The 18,813-nt window shown below is 36.2% G+C and overlaps 1 protein-coding gene across 1 annotated transcript; it reads right to left on the reverse strand.

Annotated features, from left to right (window-relative positions):
- Positions 1 to 12,374: 12,374 nt before the first annotated feature.
- Positions 12,375 to 18,609, reverse strand: LOC150110707 (uncharacterized). The gene is made up of 3 exons (XM_090405679.1): positions 18,426 to 18,609; positions 12,792 to 13,128; positions 12,375 to 12,705 (listed from the first exon to the last, which is right to left on the reverse strand). Exons 1-3 carry the CDS (start codon positions 18,607 to 18,609, stop codon positions 12,375 to 12,377), a joined length of 852 nt encoding a protein of 283 aa, XP_090261805.1.
- Between the last annotated feature and the right edge of the window lie 204 nt (positions 18,610 to 18,813).

Genomic DNA, 18,813 nt, shown 5'->3' on the forward strand with positions numbered 1-18,813 from the left:
ATCAGACTATATAATGTCCTGTCAAAACCAATTCTACTGTACGGAAGCGAAACATGGACCATGAAAAGGAAAGATGAAAAACGTATTCAAACAGAAGAAATGAAGATACTCAGAAAAACAGCTGGATATACGAAGTGGGACCACAAAGCAAATGAAGAAATCTTACAATCCCTGAAAATAAAACCAATTAATTACTACATTGAGAGTATAAACAATATAAACAAAAGACAGTATAAACAAAAATGGCTAGAACATTAAAATCGAATGGACAACAGCAGACTACCAAAACTATTATACAGATACAAAATAAGTGGGAAAAGAAGAATCGGAAGACCAAGACAGGAACAAGTCACTTTGCCTAAATTCCGTGTTAGGAAGAAGAAGAAGAACTATTCAGTCAATGTCAAAACATAAGCTGTAATGTTGTAAGCATTGTTATTGTTTATAAACACAAACAAAATTTTAATTTTTTCATTTTTTCCTTGGGGGTGCTGCAGTGTCGCAGTGCTTATGTACAGGCCGCCACTGACTGGAACATTACTGTGACTTGGGCATTTCCACTAAAATGCGAGAACCTCTCCAGAACACATTTTCATTACAAACAGAACTTCTTACTCGTCCTATGGACGGAATGCTCTGCAAGTTATTTTCCAGTTGATGAGTGGTTATTATTATCGAAAGAATTTAAGACTTTTCCTCACTGATTACAACCTATTGCCCATCAAGAAACAATTATCCTATTCCTTCTTTCTCTCTAATCGCTTGTCCATAATCGGCACCTAATGTGCTACAGATTTTGACCTCAGTAAATTGATTTTTACATCAGTAAAAATTTATGTAAATTTTTACTGATGGAAATTAAAATAAGAATCAAATAAGCCTCTGATGATTTCTCTCTCTATGCCGAGGAAGGCTTCACCATCCCCTTAATGGTGGGGGAGCAAGGGTGGAGTCAACTTCTCCCCTGTAGTTGAAGACACATTTCCGAGTATCATAATAATGATTCTCTCTATCGTGGCTTGTGTCCATTTTGAATGTAGTCTGCAGGGTCCAAAATTTTCGGTGACAATGCATCGCTATCGTTAGACTTTTGCGCATTACTGTGATTCCGAAAGCAATATTCTAAATGGTCAAGGGCTGGAAATCAAGTAGTCGATGCAAGTTACCTTTTCGACCAATCCAACGGTTGGGCCGATGGTTCAAATAATCGGAAATCTGTCGGGGAAAATGCAATTCAACTTAAACATGATGAAAACACGTACCCCGTTGTTGTGTCCAAAAGAACGTCCTCCAAAAAAACGCACTCTCATTTTGCAATACAGTCACCCTCGACTTACGTCGGGGTTCCGTTCCATCAGGAAGGATGCAAGTCGATACATAAAATCAACAGAGTTATAGGGGTTAAAGACTTAACAGTAGGGATTTATTACCGGTTAGGGACTTCTCATCGGAACTTGCGGATTCACCATATATTTTCACATTACACAAGCAAAACGCTGCTCGAATCTCGTGAACCAACCGGAAGAAGCGTTGAATTCGTAATTCTAATCGGGCTTAGCTTTCTCCTTCAACATGTTGAAGAGATTTAGTGCCTTAGCGGTTATGGTGATAGTGCTAAGGAGTATGCGCTTTTGGTTCAGGCCCTCTACCCATGATGCAAGTAGCTTTTCCATATCACCGATAGCACATTGTTGTTGTTTCGTCATCGTCGAGTTAATGGAAGCAGATCATTTCACAATCTCTACGATTTTATTCTTATTTTTCAAATGGTCGTCACTGTAGAATGAGACCATCCGAAGTCATGTGCGATCACAATGACGGGCTCACCAGTTTCATGTTGCTTTATAACTTACAACTTCGTTTCAAGATCAATTGCTCGTCTCTTTTTCTGTGATTCTTCACGATATATATATATATATATATTATAACTTGCGACTCATCTCTTCAAAAGACTTCTTAGAAACGGAATGGATGTGAACGTTGTTTAGTTAGCACTTTCCAATCCATCGCAATCATTTTAGGAATTCCAAGGCCTGCGTATGTTTATGTTGAATACTTCTGGAAGTGTTGTATTACTTGAAGCACGTTTTTCTGAACTTGGTGAATAACGTCATAGTTGACGTGCGTGTGTGTATTTATTTATTTAATATAATAGAATATAATAGTGTATAAATATGATATAAAGCTTTTCTTTCAGTGTCATGTGTGTGTGTGTGTGTGTGTGTGTGTGTGTGTGTGTGTGTGTGTGTGTGTGTGTGTGTGTGTGTGTGTGTGCAGAGTTACTTACTTGAATAATAAAGAAAGAACAAGGAAGTAACGCTGTACACACACACACACACACACACACACACAAATTCCAGCCAGTGCCATTGTGGTGCTTTCGCGCATCCCTCGAACAAATGACAATAATTGCTCAGCTATTATATAATCGCTCATTATATGTCATTGATGATCATCTTAGAGAAGCAATAGTTAGGTCTGGCACTTTCCATGACACAGCAGGGAGACCAGTGGCTTTTTAGCTGCCAAAACGAACGAATTGAGGAAATCCCGGTCTTGTCTGGCTATGGAGCGCACACCACGTAACGCCCATTCCAGAATATCGGTAATGATATAGCATGAAAGACACAAGAGAGACATGCGCACGTGGCCAACGGATGAACAAGAGAGAGAAAGAAATTGATTGTTCAGGAAGCGGAAGTATTATAGACAAAAATAAAAGCTCCCACCAACAGAAACTTCGCTTTAATAGCAAGCCGGCTTGTTATACCTCGTGAAGTTATACTGCCATTAGCTCGGCAGTTCTTTAAAGTCTTATGCATTAGCTACTGAAATAACTTATTTATTCGTGTGGGGGTTATCCCCGTTCCTCGACCGCCCTTTAGGACTGGTTGAGCCCTCCTAATGAGGGATTAAGTACTATATCCTACGACTGTAATCAGTATGTGCTCACGGGACCGGTTTGCCTGCTTGCGGGATGAAAAACCCCAGATAAACTGGGAAGAAAACCCTGCAGTCCACGCCCAAGACCTACTAACTTGGTTATGGCTGAGGAAGATCCTTAGGCTCCTCACATCGTCGACGGGAATCGAACCTAGGACTCCTTCCCCGGGCATAGGGTTGCGAAGCGCAAAGCCACTCGGCTAACCGCGTGGACTACTGTAATAATAATAATGGCAGTTCTAAAGTTCATAAGTATTTTTATACGAGTTTTCAATTAAAAATAATAAAATAAAACAGAATATATAATTCTTTTAAAGTGTTGTTACTTTCAATATTCAAGGAAATTTTTGCAGTTCTTATTATTGTTCTTTTACGCGAATCTCGCCGATGAAGGGCTGTCAACATATTTGCATTGCGAACTAGATAATCCCGAATCCACGCTCTATAGATTACACATGGAATCGCATTCGAGGTATGGGGCATAAATTTTAAAACATAAAAATTACAACATAACGTCATCTAAAAAGAAAGCATAGTATTATTATTACAAATGCTGATGAAAGTTTACAAAGTCCTGTGGTAACAGGACTTTCAAATAGTGTTTTAATATTCTTTCGTGTTTTTTAGAGATTTAGAGGTCATGCTTTTGTAATTTGGGGGGGAAGAGGTAAATGCTTACTGAACTCTATTGTGAGCATCTATACTTATGGAATATAAAACCTATTACCAGCATAATAGATTTTATAACCTGGATAAGAATTTGTCAACAGGGACAGATGGAATATCTGCCCGTTTGTTACAGGAATGTTCAGCCGAATTAGCTAGGCCTTTCACGCATTTGTATAACTTGAGTCTCAGCTCAGCAATGATAATACCAAAGGAATGGAAGGAATGTTATGATAGTTCCATTGCACAAGGGTGGTGGAAAAACTGATGTCTCTAACTACCGACCTATTAGTATTTCTGGTGTGGTAGTGAAGATTTTAGAGAAGTTAGTAAGAACTCGCATACAGAAATGGGTAGACAAGCATTCTATACTCTGCAGGGAACATCATGGGTTTACTAATGTTTTTAGCAATTTGCTCATATTTTATAACAATGTTACGGCCGAGTTGGATAAAGGGAATGGATACACTATGATAATGTTGGATTTTTCTAAGGCATTTGATAGGATACCACACGATAGGCTGTTGCGTAAACTGGAGAATATGGGATTGGAATATAATCTATTGACTTGGATCAGGGGATGGTTAACAGACAGATATCAAAAAGTGGTATACAGTGATTGTGATTACCTCAAATGCCAGATCTAAGGTAATCAGCGGTGTACCTCAGGGTTCAGTCCTTGGGCCATTATTGTTCAATCTATACATTAATGACTTGAAGCAGGGTCTATCATCAGATTTGCAATTGTTTGCTGATGATGCGAAGATAGGCACGGCAATCAGGGATGCTACTGATATTCAGCACTTACAAAATGATTTGAATGGACTGGAAATCTGGGCAAACGAAAATGGCTGTCAGTTTAATGTTAGTAAGTTATGTACTTTGGCGTGATTAGAGATCCAGCGGCATATTATATTAGCGGGGTTATGCTACAAGAAACTGAAGAGGCAAGGGATCTTGATGTATTGGTGAATAAGAATTTAAAGTTCAAAGGTCACATAGCAAAAGTTGCAAATACAACCCAGAGGATAATTCTATGCTGAAGCGAACCTTGACACGTAAGGATAAGGAAGTAATTTTGCCTCTTTATAAGGCACTGATAAGACCACACTTAGATTACTGTGCGCAGATTTGGTCTCTCGGGTTTCAAGGGAATAAAGAAGCTGTGCAAAGGGTGCAAAGAAGATTTACAAAGATTACATCCGGATTATGGGATTTAGATTATGAGGACAGACTGCGAGTATGTGGATTACAGACTCTGGTTAACAGGGGAAAGATTGGTGGTATGATAGAGGTCTATAAACTTTTCAATGGGTATTATGGCATTTCAGCTGATGAAATCTTTCGTTATATGGAAGGCGGGGAGAGAACACGGGGGCATCCATGGAAGTTAAGTTTGTTCATAGTCAAGAAAGGGGTAAGAGCTAGGTTTTTCTCCCAGAGAGCAGTGAGTGAGTGGAATAATTTGCCCTTAGGGGTAGTGAGTGCATCTAGTGTGAATGAATTTAAGGGAAGGTATGATAGCTGGGTTGGGTGATTTATAGCCTCCTTCGATGAGTCCTTGACTCCCTGGAGGTCTCAGATAATAATAATAATAATAATAATAATAATAATAATAATAATAATAATAATAATAAGGGCCTGAGGAAAGTTATCTCTCTCTCTCTCTCTCTCTCTCTCTCTCTCTCTCTCTCTCTCTCTCTCTCTCTCTCTCTCTCTCCCCACTATGACATTCCTACTCTCTATTCAAAAACGGCGTATTAATACATTCTGGAACTAAACAACACCGCGATTACAAGGTCTCGCTCACAGCTTCCTAAATTAAGGAGAGATTTTTAATAATTTTATACCTTTGAATATACAGCAATGAGTGCATAGGCTGCCGAAATCAATTTGAAAAATGCCTAAGGTATTCAAAGAAAAATATCATGTTGTTTGTTGTGAGAATTAGAGATTTCACGATACGCCTTATCCTTGTATCCTTGTTTACTTTACAGAGAAATCTATGGACAGGTCTAACCTGCAGTCATGCAGTCAGACAGAATCGCAAGAGAAATACTGTCTTGCAAAAAAAAAAAAAAAAAGTAAGTTTCGTTAAATGGTTTCCATGTTATTATTTTAATATTGCAACAAGAAGAACTCACATTATTACAGTCAATAATACAAGTGTTAGGGTTTAGGGCTGTGAGATATGGCATCAGCTGTCTGTTGTAGTCTCTCAAAAGCCTTTGTTCACTGACAGATTGGACTCACTATCAGTGAAACTTGAGGGACAGAGACTGGCTGCCTAGCTGTCTTCAAACAGTTAGGGCTAAAGGAGCAATGAATATTCCTTTTAGAGAATAAAGTGCATTTTTTATTTTTTTATTCATTTTGTGATCCTACTTGTTGTTTTGCTTGGCCATTTTTGCACTTGATTTTGCAATAAGAGTATGGTTTGTCGCTCCTTAATACATATATTAGTTATTTTTTTTTTGTGTTCTGTGCATGTTTTATGTGAAGCAAGCCATAATAGTGCGAGAAGAAGCCAAAAGTGGTAGCTGGTAAGAGAATTTAATATGCACAATGAAGTGTATGCAATTTGTTAGTACGTATTGTAACTCAGAACCTAATATATCACGAATAATGTTTCTGTATCGTTTTGATGTTTGCTATTGTGATGGAAAATCAAGCAATGTTACACAAAATGGATGTGAAACGTTGCAGCAACAACAACAAACAAACAAAAAAAAAAAATGGAACGCTGATTTAAACATAACATCTTAATCTGATACAACACAGTGGAGTGCATCATGCGACAGACTTGGAAGCTGCGCCCGAAATTATTTCAAGTTCACTAGGAAATTATGACATTTAAGAGAATGGCGAGTAGGAGATGCCAGAAATAACTTAAAAATCCCCATCCCACAGGTTTAATATTCATAACCTAAATAATCCTTTAAATACCTTTTTTATTGCCTAACGAAACTAAATGAAACTTTTTAGCTCATACTTTTGAAAATCGATCGACGCTTTCTGGACTTCGGTGACGAGATTACAGCAGACAACTACTGCTTACATCATATTTTGACCTGAATTAGTAGAGTATTGTCTAAAAATATGTGTTCTACTCTCAATTTTTTTCCTTGTTGCAGAGTTAAAATCCCGAGTGCCAAGAGAAAGCTCGGACTTTTTAACTTTGCAACTCGGGAAAAGATTGCCGATTGAGACGAGTGCTGCTTGTCTGCGAAACCAATCGGATAATTGGAAAAAAAAAAAAAAGCTGGAGAAAGTTCTTCCAATCAATCATTAAAATCAAACTTATAACAGTCTGTTCTTTCTTCCACCAATTCAGCGTTATGAAAGTTACCACAAGACTAACCTGGAATTATTATTTTTTGTGTTACATTAGACACTGGCTCTTAAAATCCAAGTTATAATTAGACAGGTAAATCATTCGAATATGAAACACGGAAAAAAGGGTGAAAAAAAATTCTTTAAGTTTCAGGCTTCAGTTTTTTCCTCAACTTTTTAAAGGTCGTTCTTGTCATTGAATTATGAGCTGTTCGTTTGCACTTCAAAACTCTTATATTAAAATGTATTACTTCCATCAAGAGACAATCCTGGTCTACCTGTCGATTGTGCTAAATAAATTTTGCGCCTTTCTTTACTGTAAAAGTTTTTATTCGTAAATATTTTCCATACACTTGAAACAGGAAAAGTGTAACCTCAATTATTCCCTCGTAGCGCAGTTGGAAGGATGAGAAGACCTACACATCCTTCGATCGGAAAAGACCTAAACTCGATTCTCGACATGACAAGAGGAATCGTTATGTGGCTTTGTTAAATTGAAGGCGCGTCAGCCGATTTCATGACGGGATTATAGAGTTTTACACCTGGAAGCACGCATTTTGCATCCGCCATACAGGCAAAAAGGTTTGTACGGACAAACAGAACGTCCTGTGTGCAGCATTGACGGAGGCATTTAATGAAGGCTGTTCCTGACCCATATCTAATGGAAATATTATTATTATTATTATTATTATTATTATTATTATTATTATTATTATTATTATTATTACGTGACACCTTCAGGGAGTCCAAAGACTCATCGAGGGAGGGCACCTACTCTACGACTCTCCGTCTCCACCACTCAATCCACCAACTACAACTAACCGCAACTACGCCAACGCTATCTACCGCCCGCCGCCATCACCATTAGTATTTCCACAGACAATCACAAACATCCATGCCCACGGCGGGATTCGAACCCGCAGTCTGGAGAGTGGATACGCTAACCGCTCGGCCAACCAGGTCGGCATAAATATGCGCAAGGAATTGAAGAGGATCGGTATTGGCAATCGCATGCCTATACGGAAGCCGCTGATTTCCTCGAAGCTTCTAATTCAGTGGTCGATATGTGTAACTGAGTTCTTATCCTAAAGACAAGCGTGGAAAAATTTTGAAACAAAAGTAGAACACCATAAATAAGGCATGCGTATTATCTCGCATAATACTGACCAGTATTTCAGTATTTTTAGTCATCCTATGACTATTCGTTTATATCTACCAAAATTTTCTGTAATGGGACAGAATCTTTAAAATTTAAAATCGAAATTGTCGTTTAATAGTTTATATATAATATTTCTAAATATGAAAACTCGCCATTGCAACAGTTTTGACAACTGCTAAAACATGAATATGGCCAAAGAAAAGAAAAAAAGAATGTACAAGAAATTCAAATTTAACCAGCAATATGTAGTCATCAGGCTTTGCGTAAAAGTTTACACTAATTACTATTATTTATTACGACACTCCTGTGGAATCCAGAAACTCATGGTGGATGGGCACGGTCTGTAGATCTACCATCTGCACATCGCGCCATCTACCGCCCGTCAATTGTAATTTTATGTTAATTGTGTGTGAATTCAGAATTTACCGAATCCATAGGAGATCAACTAATTCAAACTTTCCGATGAGTATTTTTGAATAAGTTGTATAAAAGCGTCAATAAGTAAGCTGGTATGATGAAATTATACTAATATTCTGAATAAACTTTAAATCAGAATGTGATTTTTTTTTTCTCATATAGATACAATTCGTTTAATTCATATAAGCGCCTTTGACAATAGAAATGCCAATACCGGTAATAGGTTAAGCAACTTAATTTTATTAATTTTATGTTATTTGGTTTAATCATGCTGCACCAAAAAATACAGTAAATACAGTACATGTATAGTAAAAAGAAATGTACCAGTAAAAGAGTTATCAAACATTATCGCCAGATGGCAGCACGTAACGGTAAAATCGAAATGTTCATAAAATATTTTATTTATGTTATTATTATTATTTTTTAATTAAAGGTTCATATGTTGGTTTACTTAAAGGTTGATGATAAAATACTAGCAATAATCCACGATGCTTAATGCTCTTATGGCCTACCACCTTCCAGATTGGGTTATGTAATAATAATTTTTGGAAAGAGGCCAAAACGATAGAGGGCGAATTTTAATTAACTTAATGTTGAGTTTAGATAGCATCATGGCAAAGCACTGTTTAAAGAATTCTTTTAGGTCTTGCTATATTTGTAAATACAGCTCCTTTATCTATGATTGTTTCATGACATAATGTTAGGAATATTTAATATTAGTTTATAATGCTTATAATTATAATAATATTAAATTTTATTTAATAAAATCTTGTTGCAAATAATTTTAGAATATACTGCCATAACCAGTGGCGCACTCACGATTTAATCTTGGGGGGGGGGGGGAAGAGTTGAGTAGACGATTTGAGAATACACTACGCATTGCATACGACCTATGACTGAGCATCTGCAGTGATCGCCAATACATGATACCCGTGATCTCCTCTGTCCCGGCACGGGCAAACGAAGTAGGGCTCGGTCCGCCCGAGCACTACTTCGTTCGCCTTCCGTTCACAGCGGCCGTGATTCCCGAGAGCTACAGGGTATTCCCACCTTATGTGACCGCTAATTCATAAGCAGTATAGAAATAGAAGACACGAAAAAAATAAATAAAAAAATGAATTTTAATTAGGAAAAGATTTTTGGAAAATTTTCTAGTGTTTTTTTTTTTTTTTTGAGAGGAGCCAGGGCCCCCCTTGTTCCCTCCGCCGGGTGCGCCACTGGCCATAACATTGAATTCATTACCAGTCTAATATCTTGGACGTCATGTATTCTGCGATAGCATTGATTTTACTGATTATCTAGTGACATTAGCGTTAAGGTTTTGTATTTATGATGTCTGCAGAGCATTCCCAGAATGATGGAGAAACGAATGGAACATTGCACCCTTCGACTGGAAAATACATGTATTCGTGATGACAGGAATCTTTATGTGGGGTTTTTCAATTGAAAGTGAGTTAGCCGATCTTATATGGAGGTAACCGGGTTTTTCATCCTGCATACAGACAAATCGGCCAAGAAAAGACACACGGTTTACAAAAAAAAAGTATTCGTGGGGGGGGGGGGTGATGTGTGTCGTGGAGTGCCCTTCCGCAATGAGTCCTTGGACTTTTTGGAAGTGTCACATAATAGTAGTAATAATGTGGTGAGTTTTATGCCAAATATATATTTCTGTGTGTGTGTGTGTGTGTGTGTGTGTGTGTGTGTGTGTGTGTGTGTGTGTGTGTGTGTGTGTGTGTGTGTGTGTGTGTGTGTATTCACACACACACACACACACACACACTTGTTTTTTTATGGGGGGGACCCTTCTCTCCTCGTCTGCGACCAGCTAACTCACCTTCCATTGAGAAGTCCTGTTTCTTACTTCATAGATGGGAGTCGAACACGGCTCTTCCCTTCTAAAGAGGTTCGTCAAAATTGACTCAGCTATGGAGGCTCTCATTAAAAGGTTAACGGTCGACAAACAAGTGCTTTCCCAAGAAATATTCGTGAAAGAATATTACATTCAATTACTGTTCAATCTTAGAAATTAAAATTTCCAATATTGAACGTAATATCAAAGTATTTCATTTCTTTGATAAAAATTAATAAATAAATCAGCTAATGCCTTTTATTTCCTTACAGGGAGTAGGCGAGGCCTTTTAACTCTATCCAGCTTTTGAAGACTGAGTGGGCAGTTCAATCTCCACCGGTAGCCAATGAGATAGCTGGCCCATGTCCATCAATAATTTTAAGCGACCACCGATGAAGAGACCAGCAAACAGGTGATGCTATCTCTAGGTACCTAATCCAAAGAGGATATATTACTGTCTGAAATAATGTGGGTACTACGGTCGATTTTCTTGAATTTACAAAAGAAAATATCCGCTTGCTCTTGCCAGAAATCGACTAACTCGAGACACGGTCGAAGATAGGCTTTGAAAAAGTTCCTGCAGTCGGCGATTAAACTTGAACCTAAGGCTAACTTCGAGCGATCTAGGGCAGAAATATCATTTCTTTGATGTCATCTGTTACGCAAAGCATTAAAAAAGCAGAGAATAGTATTTTTTCATTAAACATATCAGCTATCAGCTAACGCATTAAACATAATTAATCAAAAATGTTAAATTAAAAAAAAAAAAAAAATCAGCTAACGCCTTTTTATTCCCGTATATACGGGAGTAGGCGAGGCCATTTAGCCCTATCTAACTTTTTGGAGACTGAGTGGGCAGTTCAATCTCCACTGGTACCCAATCAGAGACAGATGGCCCAAGGCTATCACCAATTAAGCGGTACGCAGTGAAGAGAGACGGCTCAAATGTGCCGCCATCTCGTGGTCTCTAACCCTAACACAATATATTTAATGTCTGAAATAATGTGGGTTCTACGGTCGATTTTCTTGAGTTTACAGGACGAAAAACCCGAGTTTCCGGGAGGAAAAACCTGCTTGCCCGTGCCAGAGATCGACTAACTCGGGAACCGGTCGAAAAAAAGCTTAGAAAAATTTCCTCTAGTCGCTGACTAGACTCGAAACCAAGACTTCCTTCGTGCGGCCTAGCGCGATGGTGTGCAAACGCCACATCCACTGAGCTACACAGGCTCATGTGTTAAATTAAGATAGCGGAAAGATGTCTCTTTCCATAAAATTCAACTTTATTGTTACTGCTTTGCAACTTTGTCATTCAAATAAAAATTCAGTTGAATTTTCAGGTGAATAACAGTTAACGAAATCTATCTAGCTATACGTATACCAGCGTCGTTAACCCGTAGATAATGTGTCGTTTTCTAACCTACAGGTTGTCGATTCAAATGTACTATTGTATGTTGAGTGATTGCCTTTATGTAATAGATGAATTTCATCGTTCGGTGCAACACCATCACTACCTGCTTACCGCAGGCCTTAAGTGGTCTGAAAGTCATGTTTGGTCTTTCAATTAAATTGCATTAAATTAAATTAATGTAATTGCATTAATTGCGAAATTTTATTAAAAAAACATCAATATTCTTAGAGAAAAAAAAATGTTAAGATTCAACCAGAACCAAGAGAGTTATCCCTTACCTACCTACCATCCGGCGTTACAGCTCGTTGTGAGCCTCAGCCTCCTATACAACTTGGTTCCACAATCTTCTATCCTTGACTAGTCTTTCCAGGCCTTTTACTTTCATAGTAGTCAAGTCTTGGATTACGTTATCAATCCATCTTAATCTTGGTCTTTTTTTTTCCTTGTTGCATATATCTTCTCTCTCAATATTCTTCTTGGCATACGGAAGTCGTATTTCCATTCTCTCTAGATGACCTGATCATTGCAATCTCTGTGCTTTTATGAACCTAACAAATCTTCTCCTTTTAGTATTTGACTAATTTCTTTGTCCGTATTCTCTATACACTATTTTCTTCAACAGGTCCATAAATTCTTCTTATAATTTTCCTTTCAAATTTCCTCAAATTGTCTTGGTCTTTTTCACTAAGAGTCCATGCTTCGCTTCCATATGTAACCACGGGTCTAATGAGCGTTATAAGTATTTTAGTACTTTTGCTTTTAATCATGCTCTTATTTGCATAGTATGCTTTATTACCAGCTTGAATACGTTCTTTAATTGCTATAGCTGATCTGGCCTCATTCTCTACAATATTTCCTAGATACTTAAATCTGGTCACCCCTTCAAAAAGTTTCTGTCCAACTTGTAGATTCCGTGATTTCTTCTTATTTCTGAAGTTGTCATCACGTTATATTTAGTTTTATTTACATTGATCTTTAATCCCATATCATTAGTTTTTCTTTCCAGTTCATCATACACTTCAATTAACCGTTCCTTAGTCCTTGACACGATGACTGTATCATCAGCATAAGCACATAATTGACTTGATTTATTAAAAATTGTTCCTCTTTGATCTAAACCTTTAATCGCGTAATGTAAAGCTAAAATAAATAATGTTGTTGATAGTGCATTTCCTTGTTTTACACCTTTATTAAATTCGAAGGGTTCACTAAATTTATTATCTATTTTAACTTTTGCTTTTGTTTTTTTCATGGTCATCATTACTAGTGTAATTAATTTTGGTGGTATCTGTAATTCTTTAATAGCCTTTTGTAGACTATCTCTGTTTAGACTGTTAAATGCTTGCTTGAAGTCTATAAATAACATATGTGAGTCTATTGCATGCTGAAAACATTGATAATGAAGTTGATCAATGGTACTTCTGTTTGATCTAAATCCACACTGACATTCTCCTATTTTCTTTTCGGTAATTTCTGTAAGCCTGTCATTTATTATGAATGTAAGAATTTTATAAACTACATTAAGTAACGTAATACCTCTATAATTATTACAGTCAAATTTATCTCCTTTTTTTATACATAGGACAGATTATGTCAACATTCCAGCTGTCTGGCATTTCTTCCTTGGACCAGATTGCTGAAAATATATCCTGTAGAACAAAACATATTGAATCTCGTCCATGTTTCAGTAATTCTGCAACTATATTATCAGGGCCGGCGGAAGCGGGCATGCAGAGCATGCGGTGCATGCGGGCGTCGCTACGAAGGGGGCGCCGTCGCCGGGGTATGGTTCATAAGTTCATTTTTAAGAAACAAAATTTTTATCATTAAAACAAAAAAATTTTAGAATGATCAATATTAAAATAAATAAGGTCGGATACACCGAATAAAAATTTTAAAAAAATTGTATATTGCTGCCTCTTTGATCAGCCGGCTGTTTACAATTTTGCAGCGAGAGCAGGCTAAATGCTTGCATGCAGAATGTTTGTCTACTGCAGTCCATCTAAAGTGAAACGGTGAACGGTTTTTATGCGCAGAAACGAATTTTCGTACAAAACATTTGTTGCTAGTTAACCAGTCATATAGTACGCATCTCAGTAGGCTACTGACAGTAGCGCAGTGTAGACTAGTATTTCGTCTCTGTGTCGTGTTGTGTAATAATTTCTTGTGGGTGAATAGAAATGGGCCAATAGAAATGGAATCAAAAATTAAAAAAAGGTTATCCGACGCACAAAATCGTAAGCGTCATGCTGCGAAAGAAGCAGATATTAAGAAACAAACTGAGGCTTTAATAAATTTGTTAAAATATTCTGATGCAGATTGTAACCAACTCGATACATCAGAAATTCGATTTGAAGAACCGTGCACATCATCCAGTTTTCATGAAAGTACTAATGCAACTATTGAACAAGATAACAAGACGCATGATTTAAGTGAAAAAACAGTTAGATGATTTAGTTGTAGTTGACCACGAAACTAACACGTTGTTAGTCTCTGTAAATTTAGATCCAGGTGAATGGGGAAATATTGATGAAAAATTACGAGTTGTTTTAATTAAAATGGGGCCTGTTCAAAAGAAAAATATAATAATATATCCCAGAGATACATATGGATTTGGCGACATACATCATAAATTTGGCGACACGTATTATAAAAGAAAAATGGAAAACGGGTAGCTCGTGCCAAGGACATGGCTCATTAATTCCGAAACTTTAAATTCTGTTTTTTGCTTTTGTTGCAAACTTTTCGCACTTACTGAATCAAGTAAGTGCGAAAGTGTAGAAGGTTATAACGATTGGAGAAATGTAAGTACAACTTTGCATAGACATGAGACTAGTTTAACTCACATGAAAAATTTCTTAAAATTGAAGGAACTTGATAAAAATTTAAAAACAAAACAACTATTGATTGCCAGACTCAAATCATGTATGAAATGGAAAAAAAACATTGGACGAGTGTTTTAGAACGCTTAATTGAAATTATAAAATTTCTCGGTAGTCAAAATTTAGCTTTTCGTGGATCATCTGATAAATTATATAAAAGGGATAACGGCAATTTTTTAAAATTAGTCGAACTGTTTGCGAAGTTTGATCCCGTTATGAAAAATCATGTTGAAAGGGCCCTACAACGAAACAAAAGAGTACACTATTTGAGTAAAGACAGTCAAAATGAAATATCGGAAACTTAACGCAATCAGGGATACAATTTTATTATCAATTCGAAAATCTAAATATTATTTCATAATTTTAGACTGCACACCTGATGCAAGTAAAACAGAACAAATGACCAACATTATTCGCTTTGTTTTCTGTGACCATGGAATTGTCAAGATCAGGGAAAACGTTTTAGGTTTTGCAGATATATCAGATTCCACAGGACGTGGTTTATGTGCAACAATAATGGAACAACTGGAAAAATGGAACATTCCCATTGAAGACATGCGAGGTCAAGGGTATGACAATGAAGCAAACATGAAAGGGAAAAAATATGGATCCAAAATTTGCTTTTGAACAAAAATCTTCCAGCTTTTTACGTGCCATGTGCTGCTCATACTCTAAATTTAATCATTAACGATGCAGCCAAAGTGAATGCAGATACAATTAGTTTCTTTGAAATTATTCAAGAAATATACAATTTCTTTTCATTCCCTTACAAACGTTGGGCAATCCTTTTGAAGATTGTAAAAAAATTAACATTGAAACAGCCATCAGAAACGCGATGGGGAAAGTAAAATTAATGCAATCCGCCCTCTACGATATCAGTTAGGAGAAATTTACGATGCACTTTTTGAAATTTTAATAAAGAAACTCAGCATGAAGCACAAACATTATGCGCTAAAATAAAGAACTACAAATTTATTTCATCATCATCTTTATCAAGAACCATGGGCTCATTGCCCGTTGATGTCTGATGCCTGTTTCGCTATCTTCTTCCACCTTTCTTTGTCCAGTGCACAGTGTCGCAGTTTTTGTACACCCATTCCACACCAGTCTTTTATATCGTCTATCCATTCTCTGTATGGTCTACCTCTTCTGTTTAAACCATCCAAAATACCAAACATAAATGTCTTTATCTTCCGGTCCTCACTCATTCTACAGATGTGTTCAAATAATTGCAGCTTCCGTTTTATAATCTTCTGCATTAGATTCTGTTTTGGTTGTATCTTCTGATAGAGCTCTTCATTGGTGATTTTCTGTGCCCATCCTATTCTTAGAATCTTCCTGTAACAAGTTCTTTTAAATGCCAAAATTCTTTTTCTTGATTCCTTATTTATTACCCAAACCCTGTGAGTAAAATGCTTCAAGACAAAAATATAAACATTACATTTGCTTTAGAATCTATCGAAAACTTAAAAATATTTTTACAAGAGTATTGATCAGATACAAATTTTAAAGAAGTTCTAAAAACGGCAAAAGAACTAAGTGAAGAGGTATATGGAGAACAAGAATTTAAAACTCGTACGGAAGTTCGACGACGAAAGAAGACACGACAATATGGCTACGAGCATCATGACGAAGTGCCACAATCACCAGAAGATAAATTTAGAGTGAATGTGTTTTATACACTTCTAGACGTTGCAATGTGTTCGTTAATAGAACGTTTTGAACACCTAAAAACATATTATGATAATTTCAATTTCTTGTATAGATTACTATGAATTAATAACGAAGATTTACGAAAAAATTGTGACGATTTAGAGATTCTCTTGAAGGACAGCGACAATAAAGACGTAAATACAATAGAACTATATGACGAGTTATGTGCTTTCCGGGATATTTTTCGGAAGGATAATTTACATATTCAAAACCCTCTCGATATTCTTAATTTTATTGTGTCCAATAATTTATCTTTCCCTAACTTTTCAGTTGCTTTAAGAATACTATTAACCTTAGTGTAGCGAGCGGTGAACGTTCCTTTTCCAAGTTGAAATTGATTAAAACCTACTTAAGAACAAGTATATCACAAAAAAGGCTTGTTAGTTTGGAGTTAATAGCTATTGAAAATGATATATGTGCAGAATTAGACGTTAAGACCATTATTTCTAATTTTGTGAATATGAAATCAAAAACACTAAAATTTTAATTTAAAAAAGTTTCAAGTATATTTATGTAATTTAATTTATTTTCTGTTATTCTGTAAAGATGTTATTTTTTGAATACTTATATTAAATGTTCTAATTATTTCTGAATTCTTTTCTTATTTTCTCATCTATCTTGAGTTTGTTTTATTTTCCTAAAAGATAGTTCCACTTATTAAAAATTTTTTACAACTTACTAAGAATTTAGTAACTTGAAAAATGCAAGAATTTTTAAAACTCTAGTTCAAATAAATTTTAACTTTAATAAAAAATTCATTTTAATTTTGTTAGCGATTCGAGTCGGTGAGAAGTGAGAATTATATTCAACGATTAAAGTGAAGTGGTTTTATCAAAATTTGCTTAAACTGTTTAGAATTTTTTTGAATATTCGGGTTTAAAACGATTATCCTGCCTAGTCAACACCCCCGGTTCGTTACATTTAGCGAACCAACGTGTGGCTGTTCTGTCAAAACTTTAACAGAACCACACACGCCCGGATCGTTACAGGGGCGCTTAGATAGAAATTGCATTCGGGCGGCAAAGACCTAGCGCCGGTTCTGTATATTATCTTCTCCCGGTGCTTTATTATTTCTCATTTTTTGTATTTTAGCTTCAATTTCACAAGTTATCGGTAGTTTTATAGGGGTATTCTCTTCGACATCAATGTCCTTTCTTGTTTCTAATTGAATATTTTCCCCATTTTCTTCTCCATTTAATAAATCCTTAAAATTATTTTGTCCATCTCTCTCTACTATTTTATTTTCCTCTTCTAATAAATTTCCTTTCTTATCTTTACATCCACTTGATTGAAATCCTTTTTTCATTTTTTGAATGGCAGCATAAAATTTTCTACTTTCATTTTGAGTATTAAGTTGTTCTATTTCTTTTATTTGTTTCACAATCATTTTCTTTTTCTTTAGCATATTATTTGCTTTTCTTCTAAGTTAATTGTATCTCTCCGGATTACTTCTAGTGTTTAGCTGCATCATTTGTGCTCTGGCTCTGTTCTTCTCTTTTACAGCAGCATCACATTCTTCATTATGAGTTCTTTTCACCTATTGTTTCAGCAGCCGCTTCTTTAATCATATTTTCTACTCTTTTCCATTTTCCATCAATACTATTAAGTCTATCAACTATGTTATTTTCAGTTTAATTCAATTTAATTTTCAAGTTATCTTGGTATTTCTTAACTTCCTTTACATCATTAATAAGTTTATCTCTGTCCCATAACCCAGCCATCTTTTTTGTCATCACATTTGATAATCTTTCTCTTATAATCATTTTCACTAAATAATGATCACTGTCACAATTAGGGCCTCTACAACTCCTGACATCAGTGACAGGGGAGAAATGACGTCTCGAGACTAAAACGTGATCAATCTGGTTTACTTCGTTCGTGCCTGGTATCCTCCAAGTTCCCAGGTGAATTGCTTTATGTGCGAACGATGCGTTTCTTATGAATAATTTTCATTGTTTTTATCATGTAACGTAAATATTCCTGCCACTTGCTTTTGATTTTCATCTCTCCCAATCTTAGCGTTGAAGTCTCCCCATGATTAATAGAATATCATACCTTTGTGTCTAGCAGCAAACTTCTTCAAGTTGCTCATAAAATCCATCTTTTTCAATTTCTTCTTTCTCCTCAGTTGGTGCATGAGCTGAGCTGAAATGACATTAATGTTTCTAAATTTTCCTTTTAATCTTATTTTGCATATTCGGTCACTGATAGCTTCGTATTCTAACATACTTTTCCGCATGTTGCTCTCCAGCCCCATTTAATTTTGTAACCTAATAGATAATAATAATAATAGAACTCTAGCTTTAATGTAGTCGTTTTTTTTTCCCGCCAGAGGTCAGGCCAATAATTGTTGTAACTGTTGGTCAGTAACTTTAGTAAACCACGTAGATTGTAATGCAGCTTGTTTCTCTGTATATATATGTATGCTCCACAGAGGCGCGCC

Source organism: Typopeltis vanoorti, chromosome 1 (genome assembly GCF_054136105.1).
Source record: "Typopeltis vanoorti isolate ZY-2024b chromosome 1, IOZ_Tvanoo_1.0, whole genome shotgun sequence".
Taxonomy (NCBI): Eukaryota; Metazoa; Arthropoda; class Arachnida; order Uropygi; family Thelyphonidae; genus Typopeltis; species Typopeltis vanoorti.

What these genes read in the sequence shown, in the direction of transcription:
- LOC150110707 (XM_090405679.1), bottom strand. Translation starts at nt 18,609, where the DNA reads ATGCGGAAAAGTATGTTAGAATACGAAGCTATCAGTGACCGAATATGC. An exon ending in GTTTGCTGCTAGACACAAAG is followed by an intron (nt 13,129 to 18,425) that starts GTATGATATTCT and finishes TGTTATTTATAG; the next exon opens with ACTTCAAGCAAGCATTTAAC. An exon ending in AAGGAACGGTTAATTGAAGT is followed by an intron (nt 12,706 to 12,791) that starts GTATGATGAACT and finishes TGACAACTTCAG; the next exon opens with AAATAAGAAGAAATCACGGA.